This window comes from Aquarana catesbeiana, linkage group LG06, assembly GCF_042186555.1.
Source record: "Aquarana catesbeiana isolate 2022-GZ linkage group LG06, ASM4218655v1, whole genome shotgun sequence".
Taxonomy (NCBI): domain Eukaryota; kingdom Metazoa; phylum Chordata; class Amphibia; order Anura; family Ranidae; genus Aquarana; species Aquarana catesbeiana.
Window position 1 is genome coordinate 312,561,033 of NC_133329.1, and position 20,807 is coordinate 312,581,839.

At 41.5% G+C, this 20,807-nt stretch overlaps 1 protein-coding gene across 1 annotated transcript in view; it reads left to right on the forward strand.

Moving 5' to 3' along the window:
- The window catches only part of TRPM8 (transient receptor potential cation channel subfamily M member 8), a 167,000-nt gene that overhangs the window by 32,310 nt on the left and 113,883 nt on the right, over nucleotides 1–20,807 (forward strand). The window contains exons 3-6 of the mRNA XM_073634952.1: nucleotides 14,704–14,824; nucleotides 14,907–14,980; nucleotides 18,331–18,487; nucleotides 20,519–20,696. Of these exons, the coding sequence (XP_073491053.1) occupies nucleotides 14,704–14,824; nucleotides 14,907–14,980; nucleotides 18,331–18,487; nucleotides 20,519–20,696 (530 nt within the window). The remainder of the gene's footprint in view (nucleotides 1–14,703; nucleotides 14,825–14,906; nucleotides 14,981–18,330; nucleotides 18,488–20,518; nucleotides 20,697–20,807) is intronic.

Here is a 20,807-nt window from a genome sequence, read left to right on the forward strand (position 1 = left end):
AACTGTTGTGTTATTGCATATTTCTATATATTTCTATATCTGCATCCTGCATATTATATGTATTGTACATGTTCCTTTTTAACTTTATTCTATTAAAAACATTATATATTTTTCAATACTGTCTTACTGATTAGATGCACACTACCCTTTCAAAGTCCCATTTAGAGGAAAAATTTCTTTAACTACCCTGTCAAGTCCTTGGGCATGCAATCTAATTTAGGCCTCCTCCGGCCTCCTACCTCAAATTCTCTCGAGACTTGCAATATCAACAATAACGGTGATAACAGTCCTGCCATATTTGCAGAGAGACCCATGATTCCCTAGGGCAATATATCTTAGTGTCCAGCCTCCGGTAAATATTCCTCTGATACCCTTTCTTCTGGCTCGAGGCATCACACCCATCAGAATCCTCACAGATTGAACCTTCACATTAGAATGTTAAAACACAGAGGCTTTAATCGTTAGTATGTTCCTCGAGAGTTGTTTCAACTCTACTCAAAGCACAGGAGCCTTCAATACGTATGACAAGGTTTGGAGTAAGTTTATATCTTTCCCTAACGGCAAAACTTCAATCCTGATGTACTCTCTTCCTCTCAACTCCTTGACTTCCTGCAAACAGACCTGATTTAGGATTAAGCAATGTAAAGGCACAGCTGGTGGCAATATCTGCTGTGACCACAAGAGATGGGCCAAAGATCCTTTAATAATCAAATTCTTCAAGACAGTCAAGAAGATAAGCCCCCCCATTAAAATCTTTCCCACTTGCGATCTTTCTATCGCTCTGGAGCCCTTATCCAAACAGCCTTTTGCCCCATCTTATTCAGCATCCTTGTGGAATTTCACTTGGAAACTATTTTTCTTTGTGGCGATGGCATTGGGCTGGGGAGTATCAGAACTTCAGGCTCTGGGATCTGAAGACAATAATATTATTTTCTGAACTCTGAGTGGAACTTAGAACGGTACATGGATTCATCCCTAAGTTCTCCTATTCCTCTACTATCTCCGAGCATTGGGCCCTGTCAATCTTTTCAGATCCAATTTCGACCTTCTTCACAAAGATGATATTACTTTGGTACTAAGACACTATCTTCAAGCCACAACTCCCTTCAAACTTTCATCTAACCTATTTGTAATACCCCCACCAAAAAAAAAAGGGGCAAAGAAGCATCATCTGGGGCAGAGGCATCCAGAATGTGGCCCTTCGGCCAATCCGGAACTGCAGTATCCATCATGCCTAGTCATGTCTGTGAATATCAGAGCTTTAAAATACCTCATTGGACATGTGGTGCTGTGGCAGCTGGGAAGCCATAGTTTGCAGATCCCTGCTCTAGTAAAATAGTTTCTTGGATAATCAAATTGGTTAAGAAGGCATACAGGGCTAGGGTTCTAGAACACCCCCTCTTCAATTGGGCTGTATGCCACCTGGTTGTTTCTGCTTCTTGGACAGCCATAGCAGACATATCCATGAAAATGATCTAAGGGGTAGCATCATGGTCATCCCAACATGCGTTTAGGAGACGTTGCAGAGTAGACCAGGCAGCTTTCTCATCTGTAGAAACTGGCAGATAGGCTATCAGGCCGGCATTTGCATATTTTAAATCCTTTTTCAAATAAATCGTTTACTATGCATCATCCCACCCATTTCAGCTAGTTATTTGTCACAGGTATGCTGCCATGGAGGCACCAGGAAAACAGAAATTTGTTTCATACTTACCGTAATTTTCTTTTCCTGGTGCCTATTCATGGCAGCATACAATCCCACCCTCGGTATGCTATATTACGTAGAATGCTGGGAGTGCTCTAATCCTTTTCTTTTATAATATTTACTGGTCCTGAGGGAGGAGCCAAGGCGGAGCTTGTCACAGGTATGCTGCCATGGATAGGCACCAGGAAAAGAAAATGACGGTAAGTTTGAAACAATTTTCTGTTTTCTTTCATTTTGGATAGAGCAATGGAGGGTTATAACCCCTGTAAGGTTTATTTTTGCCATCTTTTTTTCCCATTGGTGAGATTTACTTTCACTTCCTGTCCCATAGCCAAACAGGAAGTGAGATGAAATCCCTGAAAATGAAGGGATTCTCTTGGGGATTCCCAGGTCATCAGAACTAGTGTCCCTATTGGAAGATTTCCCCTCTATTACTTTTCTGGGGATAACCGAAAATTTGGATTTTTTTTTTCCTTTCATTTTTAATGATAATAGTAAACAGGACAAATAGAGAGGGTGAATCTCCAGAACGGGGGCACAGACAGCGATAAAAACTGACGGGTGTTGTAATCCTTTCCCCTCTATCCAAATCTAAAAAGAAAAAGTTTTGCCTTTAGTTCTACTTTAAGTTTCAGCTCAGACAGAAATGTGTCTGATGCATTGGTGTTGGTATATGGTTAGAAATTAGTTTAACGATAAAGGCTAGGGGTTAGATTTTAGATTGAGGTTTAGAGTAAGGGTAAGTTTTTGGATACATTCACTGCCATGCTAACACTTATATATGTGTCTGCCTTATGCATGTTTATTTTGTATGTTATTTACTGTTACATCAAAGCTCAGTACTCTATCCTCCCACAAAGATTGGTTTACATGTATTTCTGCAAAGTAGTCAATTTATACAGGAAATATTATGCTGAAAATTATTTTTATAACTTCTGTCCATACTACATTATATACATCTGAACCAGACTGCATATTACCCTACCTTTATTTCTGTTCTATGCAAACTCAGGTTTTGATACCCTCTATATTTTATTTCTTTCTGTATCTATTACTATGTGAATATTACTTTTAAAGCAATAAAAATAACATTAAAAAAAATGCTTATAATAAGCCTTTCTTTGGGGACATACCTATAAAATGCAGGCAAATCTAGGCACATTTGGTCTGTCTAGGTTCTCTTCCATTTACTGGCCATTTTCTCCATGTACAGTATACATAGTATGTATGCTAACAACTCTATGCATGTTCACAAATAGGTTAATTTAGGCCTGATGGTTTTTTACCTTTCTTTTTTATACATTCACCCTGCGGTATGATGCCTAATGTGTTGTGCGGAGTCAAAATACCCCGAAACGTCACATCATGCATGGCGCCGCTTCCCCCGAAAGCATTTACTAAAAACATGTTACTAAGATAAACATTACTAAACAAGACATGCATTGTTTCAAACATAGTACAGTTCAACAAGCAACGGGTGTGATGGGGGGTAGGGAAGAGAGATAGGGGATGAGAAAGTGTTCACAGGCCCAAAGCTTTATTGAAAGGACAAAGACACACAAGGGAGAGTGGGGGGAAGGGGAAATCTTCAGACCTCCTCTTCCTCCTTGAAATCCATCAGGTTATAGTCTGTGAGCAGACTGTGAACCAGTCTGCGACAGTCCTCAATAGACATCCTCTCCCACTGGTGGATAAAGCACTTTCTGGCACACTATAAAGCGTCCTTAAAGCAGCACAACACCCACCAAGCGTTACCAATGTCCTCCTGGGAAAAAGTCCCACAGAAAAGTCAGTTCAGCACACCAAAGTGTGTAGTGGCAGTCTGTGGCACAAAGTCATTAAGTTCTGGTTCCAAGGCCCTCAACAGGCCCTGTGCAAAGGGGCATTCCCAGAAAATGTGCAAAACAGTTTCCTCCTGGATTATTCAAAATGGGCAGTGCCTATATCTGCACAGGTTTCAGGCATGCATAAATGTCCTGAGCGGCAACCCCCCTGGATTGAAATCCATGCCAGATCTTTGTGCCTGTTGGTGAGACCCTTTGAAGAAACATTCCTTCAGACCACTTTGCAAGTGCCTGAAGGTAGGCCTGGAACAGTCTCCACAGTGTCCATGGCTCAAAATACCTTGTAGATAGTTTTTGGCTTCCACAAGTTGGGCTTAACTCCATGCAGCTCCTGCTCCTTGATAAACTTAAAAGTGTCCAAGTAGTACCAAGGATTGTCCCAGTTGTAGGGGGTGGAACTGTCCTATTTGACCTCCAAAGAGGCAGGAGGAAAAAACGGGACATGTAGTTTCCACCAGAGTCCAAAGTTCTGTCCACCAAAGAACACCCTCAGTTGGTTAGCGATCTCTGGCACACCCTTACCACCCTTCAGGGGTTCCTTAAACATGACTGCCTGCTTCACTCTGTCCATCTTGGAGCCCCAGATGAAGTGAAACACCGCCCTGGTGATGGCATACCTCCCAACTGTCCCCGATTCCGCGGGACGTCCTGCAGTTTGAAGTAAGTCACGGGGTCCCGCGGATCTGGGCTGAAGTCCGGGAGCCCAGGGCTGGAGCTTATTCAGTAGTGGTATCCTCAATGGGTGTAATGTGTGTTCTCACACACAGCACCCATTGAGGATTCCTGGGAGAAGATCTGGCCACAATCTCTGCCCCCCCTCCTCAATGCAGTCAACGGTTGTTAGGACCACCGGCGTCCTAACAACTGATGACATCATTTGCAGGCCTCTCAGCTCCGCCCCCATCTTCGGCTCCCAATCCTGCCTTTCAGAGGCGCCTATGCCGGCTCTCAGCAGCCCCGATCCTGTGTGCCAGTAGCCCCTGATCCTGTCGGCCAGCAGCCACGATGCCAGCTCTCAGTGGCTTGTGGAAGGTAAGTGGAACTCTTTCTTACACAGAAGCACTCCACTTGCTTCTGTCTGTTTGCGCCAGGCACCCAAGGGGGACATGGCCCACATTTGCTGGGGGCAGGGCCACAACTGCCCACATTGAGGATACTTGGAGGTGTCTTCTTTCCCCACCTGTCAGGACTGTAGCATGGAGCTGGTGAAGTGCTGTGCAACTCCTCCTCGACTCCATGCTGCATCCCTGACACTTTGAGCTGTCAGCAGCACTGTGCTTAAAAAAAAAGCACAGGCATACATACCATTCTGCATTGGTAAGGTAGCTGGAGGGGGGGGGGGCATTAGTAAGAGAGGAGGGGGGAATTGGTGAGAGAGCTGGGGGGGTATTAGTAAGAGAGGATGGGGGATTGGTGAGAGAGCTGGTGGGGCATTAGTAAAAAAGGAGTGTGGAACTGGTGAGAGAGCTGGGGGGCATTAGTAAGAGAGGAGGAGGGAATTAGTGAGAGAGCTGGGGGGGGGCATTAGTAAGAGAGAAGGGCGGAAATTGGTAAGAGAGAGCTGGGGGGGTATTACTAAGAGAGGAGGGGGGCATTGGTGAGAGGGCTTGGGGGACATTAGTAAGAGAGGAGGAGGAGCATTGGTGAATGAGCTGGGGGCACTGCTCAGAGAGCTGGGGGGGGGGGGGGGTTGCTGAGAAAGCTAGGTTGGGGGCATTGGTGAGAGAGCTGGGGGAGCATTTGTGAGAGGCGAGAGAGCTGGGTTTTGTTTAATTACACCCCTTAAGCCCCTACCACCATTAAGACTCTGGCCACACCCACATTTTGCCATTACGCGCGCCGCAGCTCACTTACTCCCTCATTTGTCCCTCGTTCTGAAGTTCAAAAGTTGGGAGGTATATGATGGCCTTGCAGGTGTTGACCCAGGGGGGCCAGGCCTGCATTACTGCCCAATCATACAATATTTTGGTTGTATTATTTCACAAAGTGTTCCATCTCACTAGAATGGATCATGGGAAGAGACAAACGTAACCATGGAGCATTGTTTTGTATCCGATGATCTTGAAATTTTGCTTTGTAGACTTTTTACTCCCCACCCCTTCAGCTTTATTTCTAGATTTACTCATAGTGCTCAGCTTTGCTAATGTCTCATCCTCCTCTCTTGTCCTTGGAAATGGCCAATAAGTGCCTTATACTGTATTAAAGCTGTCAAAAATTTAATGAAGGACTGCTATTGTTGCCCTTTTGAATAAATGCTAGATGCCAGGCTGGAATATTAACGTTCTAGCTCCAAAGTGTTCAAAATGGTTCAAAATTACTTACTTGGAAGTATAGAGACTGGGAAAGTCAAATTAAAATCCTTATCTGCATACTTGTTCTTGGTCATTGACTGAGAATGTATTCAAGGTACTGTAGACAATCAGCATAACAGCCAAGCAGCTTTTATTTTCAAAAGGGGGCCAGCAATAGTGCAGCAATAGTTTCTCTCATAACAGAGGCAGCACAGTGGCTAAGTGGTTAGCACTTTCAGCTAGCAGCTCTAGGGTCACCTGTTTGAATCCCAACCATGGCACTACCTGCCTGGAGTTTGCATGTTCTTCCTGTGCCTACGTGGGTTTCTTCCAGGTACTTCATTTTCCTTCCACACTCCAAAGACATGCTAATTGTCTCCTGTCTAAATTGGCCCCAGTATGTGTATGTTCTGTATGAATGTGAGTTAGGGACTTTAGATTGTAAGCTCCTTGAGGGCAGGGACTAATGTGAATATACAATTATATATATATATATATATATATATATATATATATATATATATATATATATATATATATATATATATAGTCATGCTCAAAAGTTTGCATACCCTGGCAAAAATTGTGAAATTTTGGCATTAATATTGAAAATATGACTGATCATGGCAAAAAAATGTCTTTTATTTAAGGATAGCAATCACATGAAGCCATTTATTATTATATTATTATTATTACATAGTTTTTTTGGATTCTTTTTAAATAATAATGATAACAAAAATCACCCAAATGGCCCTGATAAAAAGTTTACATACCCTGGAATGTTTGGCCATGGTACAGACACAGAAGGTGGCACACACAGGTTAAAATGGCAGTTAAATGTTAATTTCCCACATTTGTGGCTTTTTCAATCACAATTAGTGTCTATGTATAAATTGTCAATGAGTTTGTTAGCTCTCATTGCACTAAGTAGGCTAGACACGAAGCCATGAGGAGGTAGAAAAGAACAGTCAAAAGACCTGCGTAACAAGGTAAAGAAACTTTACAAAGATGGGAAAGGATATAAAAAGCTATCCAAATCCTTGAATATGCCAGTCAATACTGTTCAATCACTTAATAAGAAGTGGAAAATTTGGGGATCTCTTGATACCAAGCCAAGGTCAGGTAGATCAAGAAAGATTTCAGCCACAACTGCCACAGAAACTGTTCAGGATACAAAGAAAAACCCACAGGTAACCTCAGGAGAAATACAGGCTACTCTAGAAAAAGATGGTGTGGTTGTTTTTAAGGAGCACAATATGATGATACTTAAACAAAAAAGAGCTGCATGGTCAAGTTGCCAGAAAGAAGACTTTACTGTACAAGTTCCTCAAAAAAGCCTGGTTACAATATGCCCAACAACACCTTGACATGCCTCATTGGCTTTTTTGTGGCATTGTCACAGTAAAGGCTTCCTTCTGGCAGCTCAATCATGCAGCTCTTTTTTGTTGGAGGTTTTGTTGAATTGTGCTCCTTAAAAACAACCACCCCGTCTTTTTGGAGAGCAGCCTGTATTTCTCTTGCGGTTACCTGTGGGTTCTTCTTTGTATCCTGAGCAATTCTTCCACCAGTTGTGGCTGCAATCTTTCTTGGTCTACCTGAGCTTGGCTTGGTATTGAAAGAGCCCCTAAGTGATTAAACAGTACTGACTGGCATATTCAAGGCTTTGGATATCTTTTAATATCCTTTTACATCTTTATAAAGTTACATTACCTAGTTATGCAGGTCTTTTTGACTGTTCTTTTCTACCTTCTCATGGCTCAGTGTCTAGCCTGCTTAGTGCATCCATGTGAGAGCTAACAAACTCATTGACTATTGACTATCAATATTAATGCCAAAATTTCACAATTTCTGCCGGGGTATGCAAACTTTTGAGCACAACTGTGAATGTAAAGCGAAGCGTAAATTGGCGGTGCTATATAAAATAAATAAACAGGGTTTCTTTAAAACTAACATGCTTCTACTGTGCTCACTGAGTAGATCTGCTGCTGGGGGTAGTAAAAAGCGTGGTACCTCCAAGTATTAGGGGGAAAACATAACACTCCCCCATTCTTGCTTCCCATAGTGCAGTCTTATAAAAGTCAGGTCCAAGTGCTGTGTCAATGGAGATGGGGGAATTAGAAAGAACAGTGAGTGGTTCATGTAAGTGGAAACTTGCACATTAAGCTTTGTGGGCTGCAGCAACAGATCTAAATGGCAATAGTGCTTAGAGAAAGGTAAGTACAAACTGTCTTTGGAGCTTGATAGGAAAGGAACCTATCAAATTGCCTAATAGAGGCAAAGTACATGCTCACTTTAAGCTAAATATGACCCTAACCGAGCAGCAAGTATGGACAACCATTTTTCCTGTGCCTTTTGTAATAAGTAATCCCATTGCAGTAATTCATATTGATGCAACCAGAGAATAATTAGAGGTTACTGGAGCTAATATACTTCTGTGGGTTTTATATGGTGATGTACACCAGATCTCTCTCCATCATACCACCCCATCTAATGAGTGGAGGCTGGTCTGGAGGTGGAGACTGTACTCCAATTTATAACATCCTACCTGAGCCCACAACACAGAACATGTACACTTACAGAAAAGAGACCACTTGCATTTCTCAGGTAACTACTGTGACAGTGTTTTGTATCTGTTGGTTTTTGCATGCATAATGCAATGTTCATTTGCAAAGTTATGTATTAGCTTAGATAAGTGTTGGCATGTTTGCGATAACATATATAGTGTATGGTATTGTAGGTATATTCCCAGGGTTTAGAAATATGTGCTTACTCTGGTAATATAAAAAAACTAGACATAAAAAATCACAATATTATTCCTGGCAGGAAACTAGGGTTTTGTTGTATTTTTAGTTATATTTTTTATTTATTTTATATATTTTTAAATTGTTTAATTCAAAATCGAATTAATCTTTATTATTCTAATGGTTAATCCTTCATTTGCCTTTGTTGTTTACAAAATGTCTTTGGAACTATAGTAAAAATATATGTGGTCTGGAACCTTATATAAGGTACTTTCCTACTAAAGTGACATATTGTATTTTAGAAGTCGGTATATTTATAACAAAAATAGAGAACATTGTCTATTATGATTACTATTATCATGCTACTAAATATTTTGTAAGCTGTATTACCTGTTTGTTATACAGATAAACATTATACCATTTGTTAATAAGACATAAAAATCTCATTCTTTTACATGAAATTGACAATCCCAAATTGTTCTGTTATAAGAAAGGGGTGTGTATCACTTTTGCTATTTCTTCTTGTTTAGTGTAGGAACTTAATTAGCACTACATCTATCCCCCAGCAGTAATCAGTGCAGTTACTGATCTTATCTTAGATCTACATTTAAGACATTGCACAAACATAATTTAACGTAGAACTATAGGGACAACTTTTTTATCATTTTCGATCGAGTAAGCGAGGGTTATAATGCCTGCCATATTTTTTTTCCCCACCATCTGTGTCCCATTGCGGAGATTTCTCTTCACTTCCTGTCCCATAGCCAAACAGGAAGTGAGAGGAAATCCCTGAAAAATAAAGAGGTTGTAAACCTGAAAACAAAAAAAAAACAAAAAAAAAAAAAGTAGAAACCTGTAAGACAAAGGCATAATGAGCTAGTATGCATCGCATACTAGCTCATTATGAAATACTTACCTTCGGACGAAGCCCTGCAGCAGCGCCCGCAGACCGCTGACACAGCTGACATCTTCCCCAGTGTTTCTTCCGGATTTGCGGGCTCCGGCGCTTTGATTGGCCGGAGCTGCGATAACGTCATAGTCACGGCACAGACAGCACATAAGGCCGTTTCTTCAGAACGCATGCGCCAATAAGGTAATCTGAATATATAGTAAATATCTCCTAGTAGGTGCACGTTTAGGAGATATTTACAGTACCTACTGGGTAGCCTTATTATAGGCTTACCTGTAGGTACAATTAAAAAGGAAAAAACTTTACTTCCTTTTTAAGGGACTTCTTTGGGGACCTCCAGGTCATCAGAACTAGTGTCCCCATTGGAAAATTTCCCCTCTATTACTTTTCTGGGGACAACCCAAAATGTGGGATTTTCTTTTAGTTTCACTTTCAATGATAATGGTAAACAGGACAAACCGAGTGTGTGAATCTCCTTAATGGGGACACAGACAACAATCAAAACTGACAAGCTTTCTAACCCCTCTCCACCTTATTTAAAACAAAAAAAAAGTTTTACCTTTAGTTATACTTTAACATTGAAACCCCTAAACTGTCATAAATGTTACCATTACCAAGTCTGAGTTAATAAAAACTGAATGAAAAAAAAACCTGACAGCTCAGGTCAGAGATGCTGTACTAACAATCCGATGTTAGTACAGCCATCTCCACCTGCTGTTCTATTGTGTTCTGAAAGGAGACCATAGGTTGAAGAAAAGTAAATTGCCAGATTCCCCCATCAACAAAGTCAGTCAGTGTGCTAGCATGTTGCACTGGGAGCCTTCCCCACCTTCAGAATACAATGATCACTGCTAGCTGTTATAGCTGCCGGAAGTGATCAGGTGAAAAAAAAAAGTACAACCAGCCTGCCCATAGACGGATCAAAATTCAGTTGGTCCCTGCTGAACGGGCCAAATTTCGATCCATCTATGGCTGGCTTTAGATCCTCTGTCACTATTGTCTGTGTCCCCCTTGGAGAGATTTTCCTATACTTCCTTTTCTTTTGACATGATGTCAGAAAGTAATGGGAAATCGTTTAAATTGAGACAGAGGTTTTTTTTTAATTAAAGTGGAGAAGGGTTAGAACCTCTGTCAGGTTTTTATTGCTCTCTGGGCCTTCCTATTCTGATTACCCCTGTTCCTCTTTCTACTTGTCTTATTGTTCAAAGAATAAAATAAAAAGAAGATTTACACAATGGGATCCCACAATGCAAAGAAACCTGATAGTAGTTGTAACCTCTCCCTTTTATTCAATATTAAAAAAAAGCCTTTAGATGCAATTGTGCTTTGGCACTTTTTCCACTTTTTACTTTGTTTAAGCTTTTTAATATATTGTAATATATTAATATATGTAATATATTGCAAGTTACCAATCATTAGATGTGGTGGCTGCATTAGTTTTCTTTTTTTGTAGGCTTCCCCCCCCCTCTGTTTTCACCTGATGATCTGGCAAATAACACATCTCCTGTATTAGAGTGCCCCCACTCGGACTGAAAGAGGTTAGGGGCACCTTTGGACAGCAACATTGTTAGGTTGGGAGGGGGCAGGTGTTAGATGTACTAGCAGATTTAAATACATTAACAAATTTAAGCTGAACTCCAGCTAACGCTTTCTAATCAATTATAGCAACAGTTTTGTGTCCTTTTGTGATAAATACATAAAATCTGACCATTGTAAGCACCCCTGCAAGTGTTTGATGGTCTGTCTCATCCCCATAACGGATAATACATCTGCAAGGGAGCGTGTTCTTTTGAAAAACAACAGACTTACTGGCTGGATCGCCAGATTAAAATAAAAGAAAGGAAGCCTTAAAAAGAAAACAAATTCACCCATCATGTCTAATAATTGGTAAGCCGCAATATAGTAAATATTTTCTATACTAGCCATAGACTCTATACAAACTTTTGTTAGTAGAAAAAAAAAAATAGACTCATCGCAGATGAAAAATATAGCCTTGTCTAGGACACACTTGAGGCTCTTACCTGAAAAGGATGGAGCAGCTGCACGCTGGTGAGGTCATCAATCTGTTCTCTCTCATCCTGTCAGTGGCTTTGATTTACTAAAGGCAAAAAGGCACTTTGCAAGAAAATATATAAAATTTGCATATTGAATGAGGTGAAGCTCTGCTGAAGTCCATCATCCAATATGGGCAAGAAAAAATGCTTTTCTTTTTACTTACCGTGCACGTGATTGGATATTTGTGCTAAGTGAATTTTCTTCACACTCACTAAATATGAGAAAAAAATTATTTTGCAAAATTAAAATTCCCTTGCAAAGTAAACAGCCAATTAGCTTTTAGTAAACAAACCCCAGTAAGTTCCATGTCAGAATTATGTTGTGTAGCAGAGCCCAATTGACTCAGAGTACTGACCCTTCTCCCAGTCTGCTTTCCACTGTTGGGTTACAGAGCCTAATATTCAGACAGATTCAGGTATACATGAAGGCTGTCTGTAAAAACATTATTTTAAATAAACTGATAACTGAATTGAATTGTGTTTTTAATATACTGTATGCCTGTTCAGCTTTAAGTTGTTACTAAACCCACAACAGTAAAATCAGTCTGTATATGCAGCAAAGCATGCTTGTTATACTCACTGTGGAACCTAAGGAGTTCTTCCACAGTCCCCTGTGCTCCTCCTGCTAGTACAGAGCCCTGGGGGCACTCTGCAAATGCTCAGTTTGGTGTGTATTGCTAGTGAGGTTTTTTTTTTTGGAAGGGTGCATGTGATCAGCACAGGTCCAATCAGCACTGTCAAGACAGAGGGTCAGGGGTCATGCAGCCTCATAGGACAGTCAGAGGAGAATGAAAACTTCTCCTACAAGCTTTAACCACTTCAATACCAGGCACTTAGACACCTTCCCGCCCAGGCCAATTTTCACCTTTCAGTGCTGTCGCAATTTGAATGACAATTGCGCGGTCATGCTACACTGTACCCAAACAAATATTTTATCATTTTGTTCCCACAAATAGAGCTTTCTTTTGGTGGTATTTGATCACCTCTGCGGTTTTTATTTTTTGCGCAACAAATAAAAAAAGACCGAAAATTTTGAAAATAAAACAAGTTTTTCTTTGTTTCTGTTAAAAATTTTTTGTAAATAAGTACGTTTTCTCCTTCAATGATGGGCATTGATATGGCTGCACTGATGGGCACTGATACGGCGGCACTGATGGGCACCGATGAGGTGGCACCAATGAGGTGGCACTGATGAGGTGGCACTAACGGGCACTGATGATGGGCACTGATAGGCGGCACTGATGGGCACTGATAGGTGGCACTGGTATGCGGCACTGATGGGCACTCATAGGTGGCACCGATGGGCACTCATAGGCGGCACTGATGGGCACTTGTAGGTGGCATTGATTGGTACATATGGGTGGCACTGATGGGTACTTATGGGTGGCACTGATGTGTGGCACTGATGGGCACTGATAGGTGGGCACTGATGGGCACAGATGGGCACAGATGGGCAGTGACAGGTGGCACCAATGGGCAATGACAGGTGGCACAGATGGGCAATGACAGGTGGCACTGATAAAACATTGCTGGGCAGATCTGGGCATTGCTGGGCAGATCAGTGACATAATGGTGCCAATCAGTGCCCATTTGTGGGCACTGATTGGCACAGATTGGGCACATGTGGATGGCCATGGGGTACATACCTGGCCATCCATGTTGCCCCTTCCCTGGTGGTCCTAGTGGCGATCCCTGGTGGTCCAGTGTGGTGATCTGAGGGGGGCTGCGCTGATAAACAATCAGCGCAGACCCCCCTGCCAGGAGAGCTGCCGATCGGCTCTCCTCTACTCGCGTCTGTCAGACGCGAGTGAGGAAGAGCCGATCAACGGCTCTTCCCATTGACAGCGTGATCAGCCATGATTGGACACGGCTGATCACGTGGTAAAGAGCCTCCGCCGGAGGCTCTTTACCAAGATCGGTGTAGCGGTGTGTCAGGCTGACACACCGCTCCACCGATCGCCGCGATGCGCGCCCCCCGGGGCGCGCTGCGGCATGTTATCCTGCTGGACGTCATATGACGTCCAGTCAGGATAACAGAACCACTTCCCGGACGTCAATCCGCTATAGGGCGGGCGGGAAGTGGTTAACCAGTGCTCAGCCGGACACTAATAGAAGTCACAAGACTGCTATATACTGCTGCCGATAAAAGGTATTTAACAGTTTATATTTACTAAAATAATTGCTTTACCATGTTCTGTGTACTGTAAAAGACCAGATATAGTGAATACAGGGTCCTGGGTTTAGTAACACTTTAAAGGAAATCTTTGGCCACAGCATACACTTTCATTGTATAACATCATGTTCACGTTGTGAGTTCTGCATGTGTGCTGGCCATCTCTGTTCACAATTTCCTGGATTCCGTGCATGCATTGCAGCTTCTCCTCAGCTGTTTGCTTTCGATTTCTAAGGACTACCTATCCCATGGTACCTTGCTGTCTGCAAGCTATGGTTTCTGTACTGACTGCACCTCCTCTCAGCACCTCTGTAGTTCAGAAGGCAAGCTCTGTGAAATGTGTGACACAGCAGTGCCTATCAACGGGATATAGTGAAGAGATGTCAAAGAATTCAAGGATGTGGGGCTCTTCACAAAACTGTACAAACTTCAAGATCATTCAGATATTTAGGCATAGGCTAGAAATAGATAAAGGACAATCCGCAACTCCATACATGCTCTTTAAATCAGTCCAAATTTATTATATCTCCATAAAGATAAAAGTACAATAGAGGTAGACTCGTTTCTGCCACAACAGCCTTGTGTAAAAGGCCGTTGCGGCTGAAATGTGTCTACCTCTGCTGTACTTCTATCTTTATGGAGATATAATAACTTTGGACTGATTTAAAGAGCATGTATGGAGTTGCGGATTGTCCTTTATCCATTCATCACTTTGGCAGCTAAGCAACTGCACATCCTGTACCCGATAGCTCAGGAGGAGTTTCATTATTTTGAGGTAGTAGCACCTTTCGTTGTTGTTTATAGGCTAGAAATAATTGGAAAAAAATGTGGAAAATGAATATGACTTTACATTCTGATTCACATATATTCTTTAGAGATATTTTTTTTTCTTATAGGCACTTTGCACACACAGTTATCATTGCTACTTGTGCTGGTTATATGAAAAAGCCTGCATACACTAAAATGGTTTCCTCTCTCTCTCTAGATTACTGGAGAATTCCACAGATCTGGCCAGGATGAGGAGTCGGAGGAGCGGTCTGCTGGAGAGTTCCCGCACGTTGTACTCTAGCATGTCCCGCAGTATAGAGTTGTCACTGGATGAATTAGTAAGTTCACACCTGAACACCTACCAGTTAGCCTAAGAAAGGGTTCCTTTCTTTGATGCTACATGTGATTCTCACATTACAGGATGCTGTCAAATTTATTGAGGAGAACTTCAAGAAGAGGGAGTGCATAACATACACCAAGGATGCAAGATCACAGTAAGTATACATTTTAATCCCTAATGTCCCCCAGGGGGTACTTCATGTTCCCCCAACTCCTGAGTCCCACTCAGTGCTAAATCCAACTCCAAGATTCTGAAATCCTGCAATCTCCTGTGGACATAGTACAAGTACAGTGGTCTAGATTATGCGCTACTGTACACCATTGCACGGTTTACCAAGAGTCTACAGGAGATGGAGGCAGTTTGGGGAAAGAAGTGAGTATTCATGACCCTAACTGCACATCTTTAGAGAAGATCACTGCAACATGACAGGAAACACCTTGGATAGTAGTAAATACATAATGACACTCTCACTGAGGTGTAAAGTATCACCTCAGAGTGCCATTATGTATTTATTACTATACAACCCTTTCTTAGGTTACTTTTTTTAATGCTATATATTTACCATGCACTTTTTTCAGCTTATTTGTTGCTACTTTATAGCATATAGTCATTAACTGCATTTGTTTTGGGTACTTGCAAAATACTTGTGCGATACTTGTGTGTATGGTCTTGATTCTGGCTTATTGTGGAAATCTTTGAGCACAGTTAGATCTGTGTATGGAGTTATTTTTGGTTTATTACAATATTTGCCTGATTTTTTCAACCATTACAAGTCCGTGGAAAACTGCAGTAGATGGCAAATTTGGAGCACGTCATTCTTAATGAGCTATAAGAGAGCCAGTGCTTACTTTATACAAATACCACTATTACTTACAGTGCCTTGAAAAAAGTATAAATACCCCTTGAAATTCTCCACATTTTGTCACATTACAACCAAAAACGTAAATGTATTTTACTGGGATTTTATGTGAAAAACCAACACAAAGTGGCACATAATTGTGAAGTAAAAGGAAAATAATAAATGGTTTTCCAAATTATTTTTAAATAAATATATGTGAAAAGTGTGGCGTGCATTTGTATTCAGCCTCCTTTACTCTGATACCCCTAACTAAAATCGAGTGGAACCAATTGCTTCAGAAGTCACCTAATTAGTAAATCGAGTCTACCTGTGTGTAATTTAATCTCAGTATAAATGCAGCTGTCTTGTGAAGCCCTCAGAGGTTTGTTAGAGAACCTTAGTGAACAAACAGCATCATGAAGGCCTAAGAACACACCTGACAGGTCAGGGAGAAAGTTGTTGAGACGTTTAAAGCAGGGAGCACTGTTCAATCCACCATCCGAAAATGGAAAGAGTATGGCACAACTACAAACCTACCAAGACATGGCCGCCCACCTAAACTGACAAGCCAGGCAGGAAGAGCATTAATCAGAGAAGCAACCAAGAAGCCCATGGTAACTCTGGGAGGAGCTGCAGAGATCCACAGCTCAGGTGGGAGAATCTGTCTACATGATAACTATTAGTTGTGCACTCCACATATCTGGCCTTTTTGGAAAAGTGGCAAGAAGAAAACCATTGTTGAAAGAAAGCCATAAGAATTCCCGTTTGCAATTTGTGAGAAGCCATGTGGAAGACACAGCAAACATGTGGAAAAAGGTGCTGTGGTCAGATGAGACCAAAATTAAACTTTTTGGCCTAAAAGCAAAATGCTATGTGTGGCAGAAAAATAACACTGCACATCACTCTGAACACACCATCCCCACCGTGAAACATGGTGGTGGCAGCATCATGTTGTGGGGATGCTTTTCTTCAGCAGGGACAGGGAAGCTGCTCAGAGTTGATGGGAAGATGGATGGAGCCAAACACAGGGCAATCTTAGAAGAAAACCTGTTAGAGTCTGTAAAAGACTTGAGACTGGGGCGGATGTTCACCTTCCAGCAGGACAACGACCCTAAACATACAGCCAGAGCTACAATGGAATGGTTTAGATCAAAGCATTTTCATGTGTTTAGAATGGCCCAATCAACGTCCAGACCTAAATCCAATTAAGAATGTGTGGCGAAACTTGAAAATTATTGTTCACAGACGCTCTCCATCCAATCTGACTGTGCTTGACCTATTTTGCAAAGAAGAATGGGCAAAAATTTTACTCTCTAGATGTGCAAAGCTGATAGAGACATTCCCAAAAAGACTTGCAGCTGTAATTGCAGCGAAAGGTGGTTCTACAAAGTATTGACTCAGGGGGCTGAATGCAAATGCACGCCACGCATTTCACATATTTATTTGTAAAAAAGTTTTAAAAACAATTTATCGTTTTCCTTCCACTTCACAATTATGTGCCACTTTGTGTTGGTCTATCACAAAAAAAACCCATAAAATTTACATTTTTGGTTGTAACATGACAAAATGTGTAAAATTTCAAGGTGTATGAATACTTTTTCAAGGCCCTGTACATTGAGGGCCTCTTTTTTGTGGCCATGACAGTAAAGTCACTTACAAGAAGTTAGCAGCATAATTAGCACACAGATACACAGGTGAAATCCCTCCCCTTGTCTTGCTGTGCTGGATATTGGTTCAGCTTTAAAATGCCCATATGTTTACAACTTTTAGGGCATTTTCACACTGAGGCGGTTGGGGCGGTAAAGCGCCGCTAGTTTTAACGGTGCTTTACCACTTTTAAAGCGGCGCTTTGATGCCGCTAGCGGTACGCTTTTAACCCCAGCGGTACGCTTTTAACCGCTTTGCAGGTGCTTCGGCAGCGCTGCCCATTCATTTCAATGGGCAGGGCGTTTTATGAGCAGTGTATACACCGCTCCTAAATCACCCCAAAGATGCTGCTTGCAGGACTTTTTTTAACGTCCCGCAAGTGTACCGCTCCAGTGTGAAAGCACTCGAGCTTTCACACTGGAGTGATAGGAGAGGTGCTTTACAGGCGCTATTTTTAGCGCTAAAACGCCTGTAAAGCGCCTTATGCCGTGTACACACAGCTGGTTTAGCCGTTGTAATAAAATCCAACGGTTTCTCCGACGTAACTCCGACTGAATTCCATTCAAGCGGTTTTGCCTACACACGGTCAACCCAAAGTCAGACCAAAGTCCGACCGTCCAGAACACGGTGACGTACAACATTTACGACGGGACTAGAAAAAGGAAGTTCAATAGCAAGTAGCCAATAGCTTCCGTCTCGTACTTGCTTCAGAGCATGTGTCTTTTTTGGTCCGTCAGACCGGCATACAGACAATCGGTTTTTCCAAAAGGAATTGGGTCCGTCGGAAAGATTTACAACATGTTCTATTTCTAGGTCCGTCAGATTTTTCGACAAAGAAAATCTGATGAGTGCTGAAAGCATATCTGCTCTAACAAGGCCTACACACGATCGGTATATACGATGAAAAGCTTCCGTCGGACTCTTTCTGTCGGACAGTCCACTCGTTTGTACGCGGCATTAGTGTGAAAGTGACCTTATACTTTAAAACTGTATTTCATGAATGTGTTTTCTTGTTGTAGAGATGGCATTTGTAAATGTGGATACTCCAAGATTCAACATATTGAAGGGACTCAGACCAACCAGAACGATAAGTGGAACTATAAGAAGCACACAAAAGAGCTGCCTACAGATGCATATGGAGATATTCAGTTTGAAGCATTTGGAAGAAGAGGCAAGGTATGTTATTAATATCCACCTCAGGTGTACAGACACACTTTTAAAGCCAACCTCCTTTACTGCTTCTTCAGTACTCAGGAATTAAAAATAAAGCACATGGCTAAATGGCTCAAAACACACACATAAAAAGTTTGATGTGCATTGTGTTTTACCCTTACTGTAATGCCACTTTAATAATTCAATACGTTTGTTTAAAAAATGATTTGGGCTATGGCATTGGCTTGTGCTAATGCCTGAGCCGTCATCTTAAGGCTTTCCTGGGTTGGCTACCTTGTTTAGAAGAATGACATAGTATGGGAAGTTGCTGCCTGGGATGTATTTAAGACAGCATGTAAAATGATTTGTACTGCCGTAGCTAATCTCGTTTTTTTTTTTTTTGGTTGAACAGCTAGCCAGATAAAAAGATTTTTGTTGTTGGAATAAACCTGACATATTGAGAAATTTAAAAGAAAGATAAGTACAAGGCAATTTTAGTTTAGATCATGATTTCCTAAAAGTGCAGTATGGGTCTCTACTGAATAAAATGTATGTAAACAATAGAATTTTTACTGTTGACTAAATGTAGTCTAGGTTTCTATTGTAATTATGTGCAACCAATGCCCAAATTTATAACAAAACTGAATTTATTGTCTGCTTGCTAAATAGGTATACTATGTTTTCCAAGTGTGATTTAGCAAATATTACTGCACAAAGCAGTCTGCCTGCTAACATAATTTTAAAAAATAAACCCAATTTTCTGAACAAATTTGTAAATGAAAAGAGACATAAATCCAATAATGTAGATAATCATCCATTTATTCTGTGCATCTCCAACAAGATGGACCAGTTGATATTTTTTCCAATTTCTATTTTACAATGCATCATAAAATAATGTTATTTTTTAGCATTACATTTTTATATCTATAACTATAAGGTACCTCTATTCCGTTGTATTACTGTGTAGTGCTAACCCCGAAAGGGCCGCAAATTTTAACTGGTTCTTTCCCAGACAGTGCAGAGGCCACCAGTCACCAAAGCAACAGTCCATTCACTCCAGTTCCAACAAACAGTCTAGGGGTTGTTGTTTTTTTAGTTTATTGCCTGTTGAACTTGGGATGAAAGAGGAGTTAGGGTGGTATGGGATACTCAAGTCATGCTGAATAGTCACACGAGGACACTCTCGACTAGTCTAGGCTTCTCTGAACAGTCTTAGGAATTACCAGAACTGAGACCCTGTAAGTGCTGTCTCAGAAAAGAGCTGCTGGTGGCACTTTTCTTTCAGAACAGGACACGCCACTTGTACCTTGTGCTCTGGTCTATTCTCATAATGTCCCGCCAGGACAGCTAAACCCCCCAGTTTCCTTCCTTTCCTTATGCATCAGGACAAGTATTCAGTTCCTAACTTCCACCAGACACTCTTTAGGGAGGGAGGGGTTAATACTCACAATGCCACAGGACAGCTGGACACCTTCCAGCTTCCACCCGACATTCTTCTGTGATTCCTCCAGACCAGATCCATAGATGGGACTACTTGGTTATCCCCAAAATTGATTAGGAATAGCCCCCCCAGCTCTGCCACAGCTGGGATCTTAATGAAAATCAGCAAAGACTGCATCAGAGGGGCAGAGTCCCCAAGGCTGTGGGACTTCTCCAGAAGGACAAGAACAATGCTGTTCTAGACCTCAAACTATTTATTTTATCTTCCAGCCACCTACTGGGCACATCTCCCCAGGGACTGGCTGCGGAACCATAAATATTCAAGATTTGACTCTCCCAGCCCTCTATGTTCTGGAAGCTTCCAGAATGCAAGGGGAAGCAATCAAAGCTGCAGCCTGTGAAATCTAAAACAGCCCAAAGAAATCAATAGCTGCTCAAATTATTACAGAGGGGCCAAAAAGAACTGCATTTGCCTATCATCCTAGCAACCTATCCAGGAGAGTGCTACAACTGTAACAAATTATGTCATTATTTTTATTGATTATTACAGATATCAGATATTTGCAGGTACTGTCCTTTAGGCATAGTTATTCACTGTGAATCTTCTAATTTTAGTATATTCGCTTGTCCCGGGAGACAACACCAGAGACATTATATGAGCTCATGACAAAATACTGGCAGCTTAAAACACCAAACCTCATCATCTCTGTGACGGGTGGTGCCAAGAACTTCTCTCTGAAACCAAGAATGCGGAAGATCTTTAGCCGTCTAATCTATATTGCACAGAGCAAAGGTAATTTGGGAGACCCCAATAGCAATTGTGTGGGATTAGGAATGATCAAGAGCAAAATATTATTACAGCCTTTTTGCAGAATAAAAAAATTGTGAAATTGTATTAAGACAT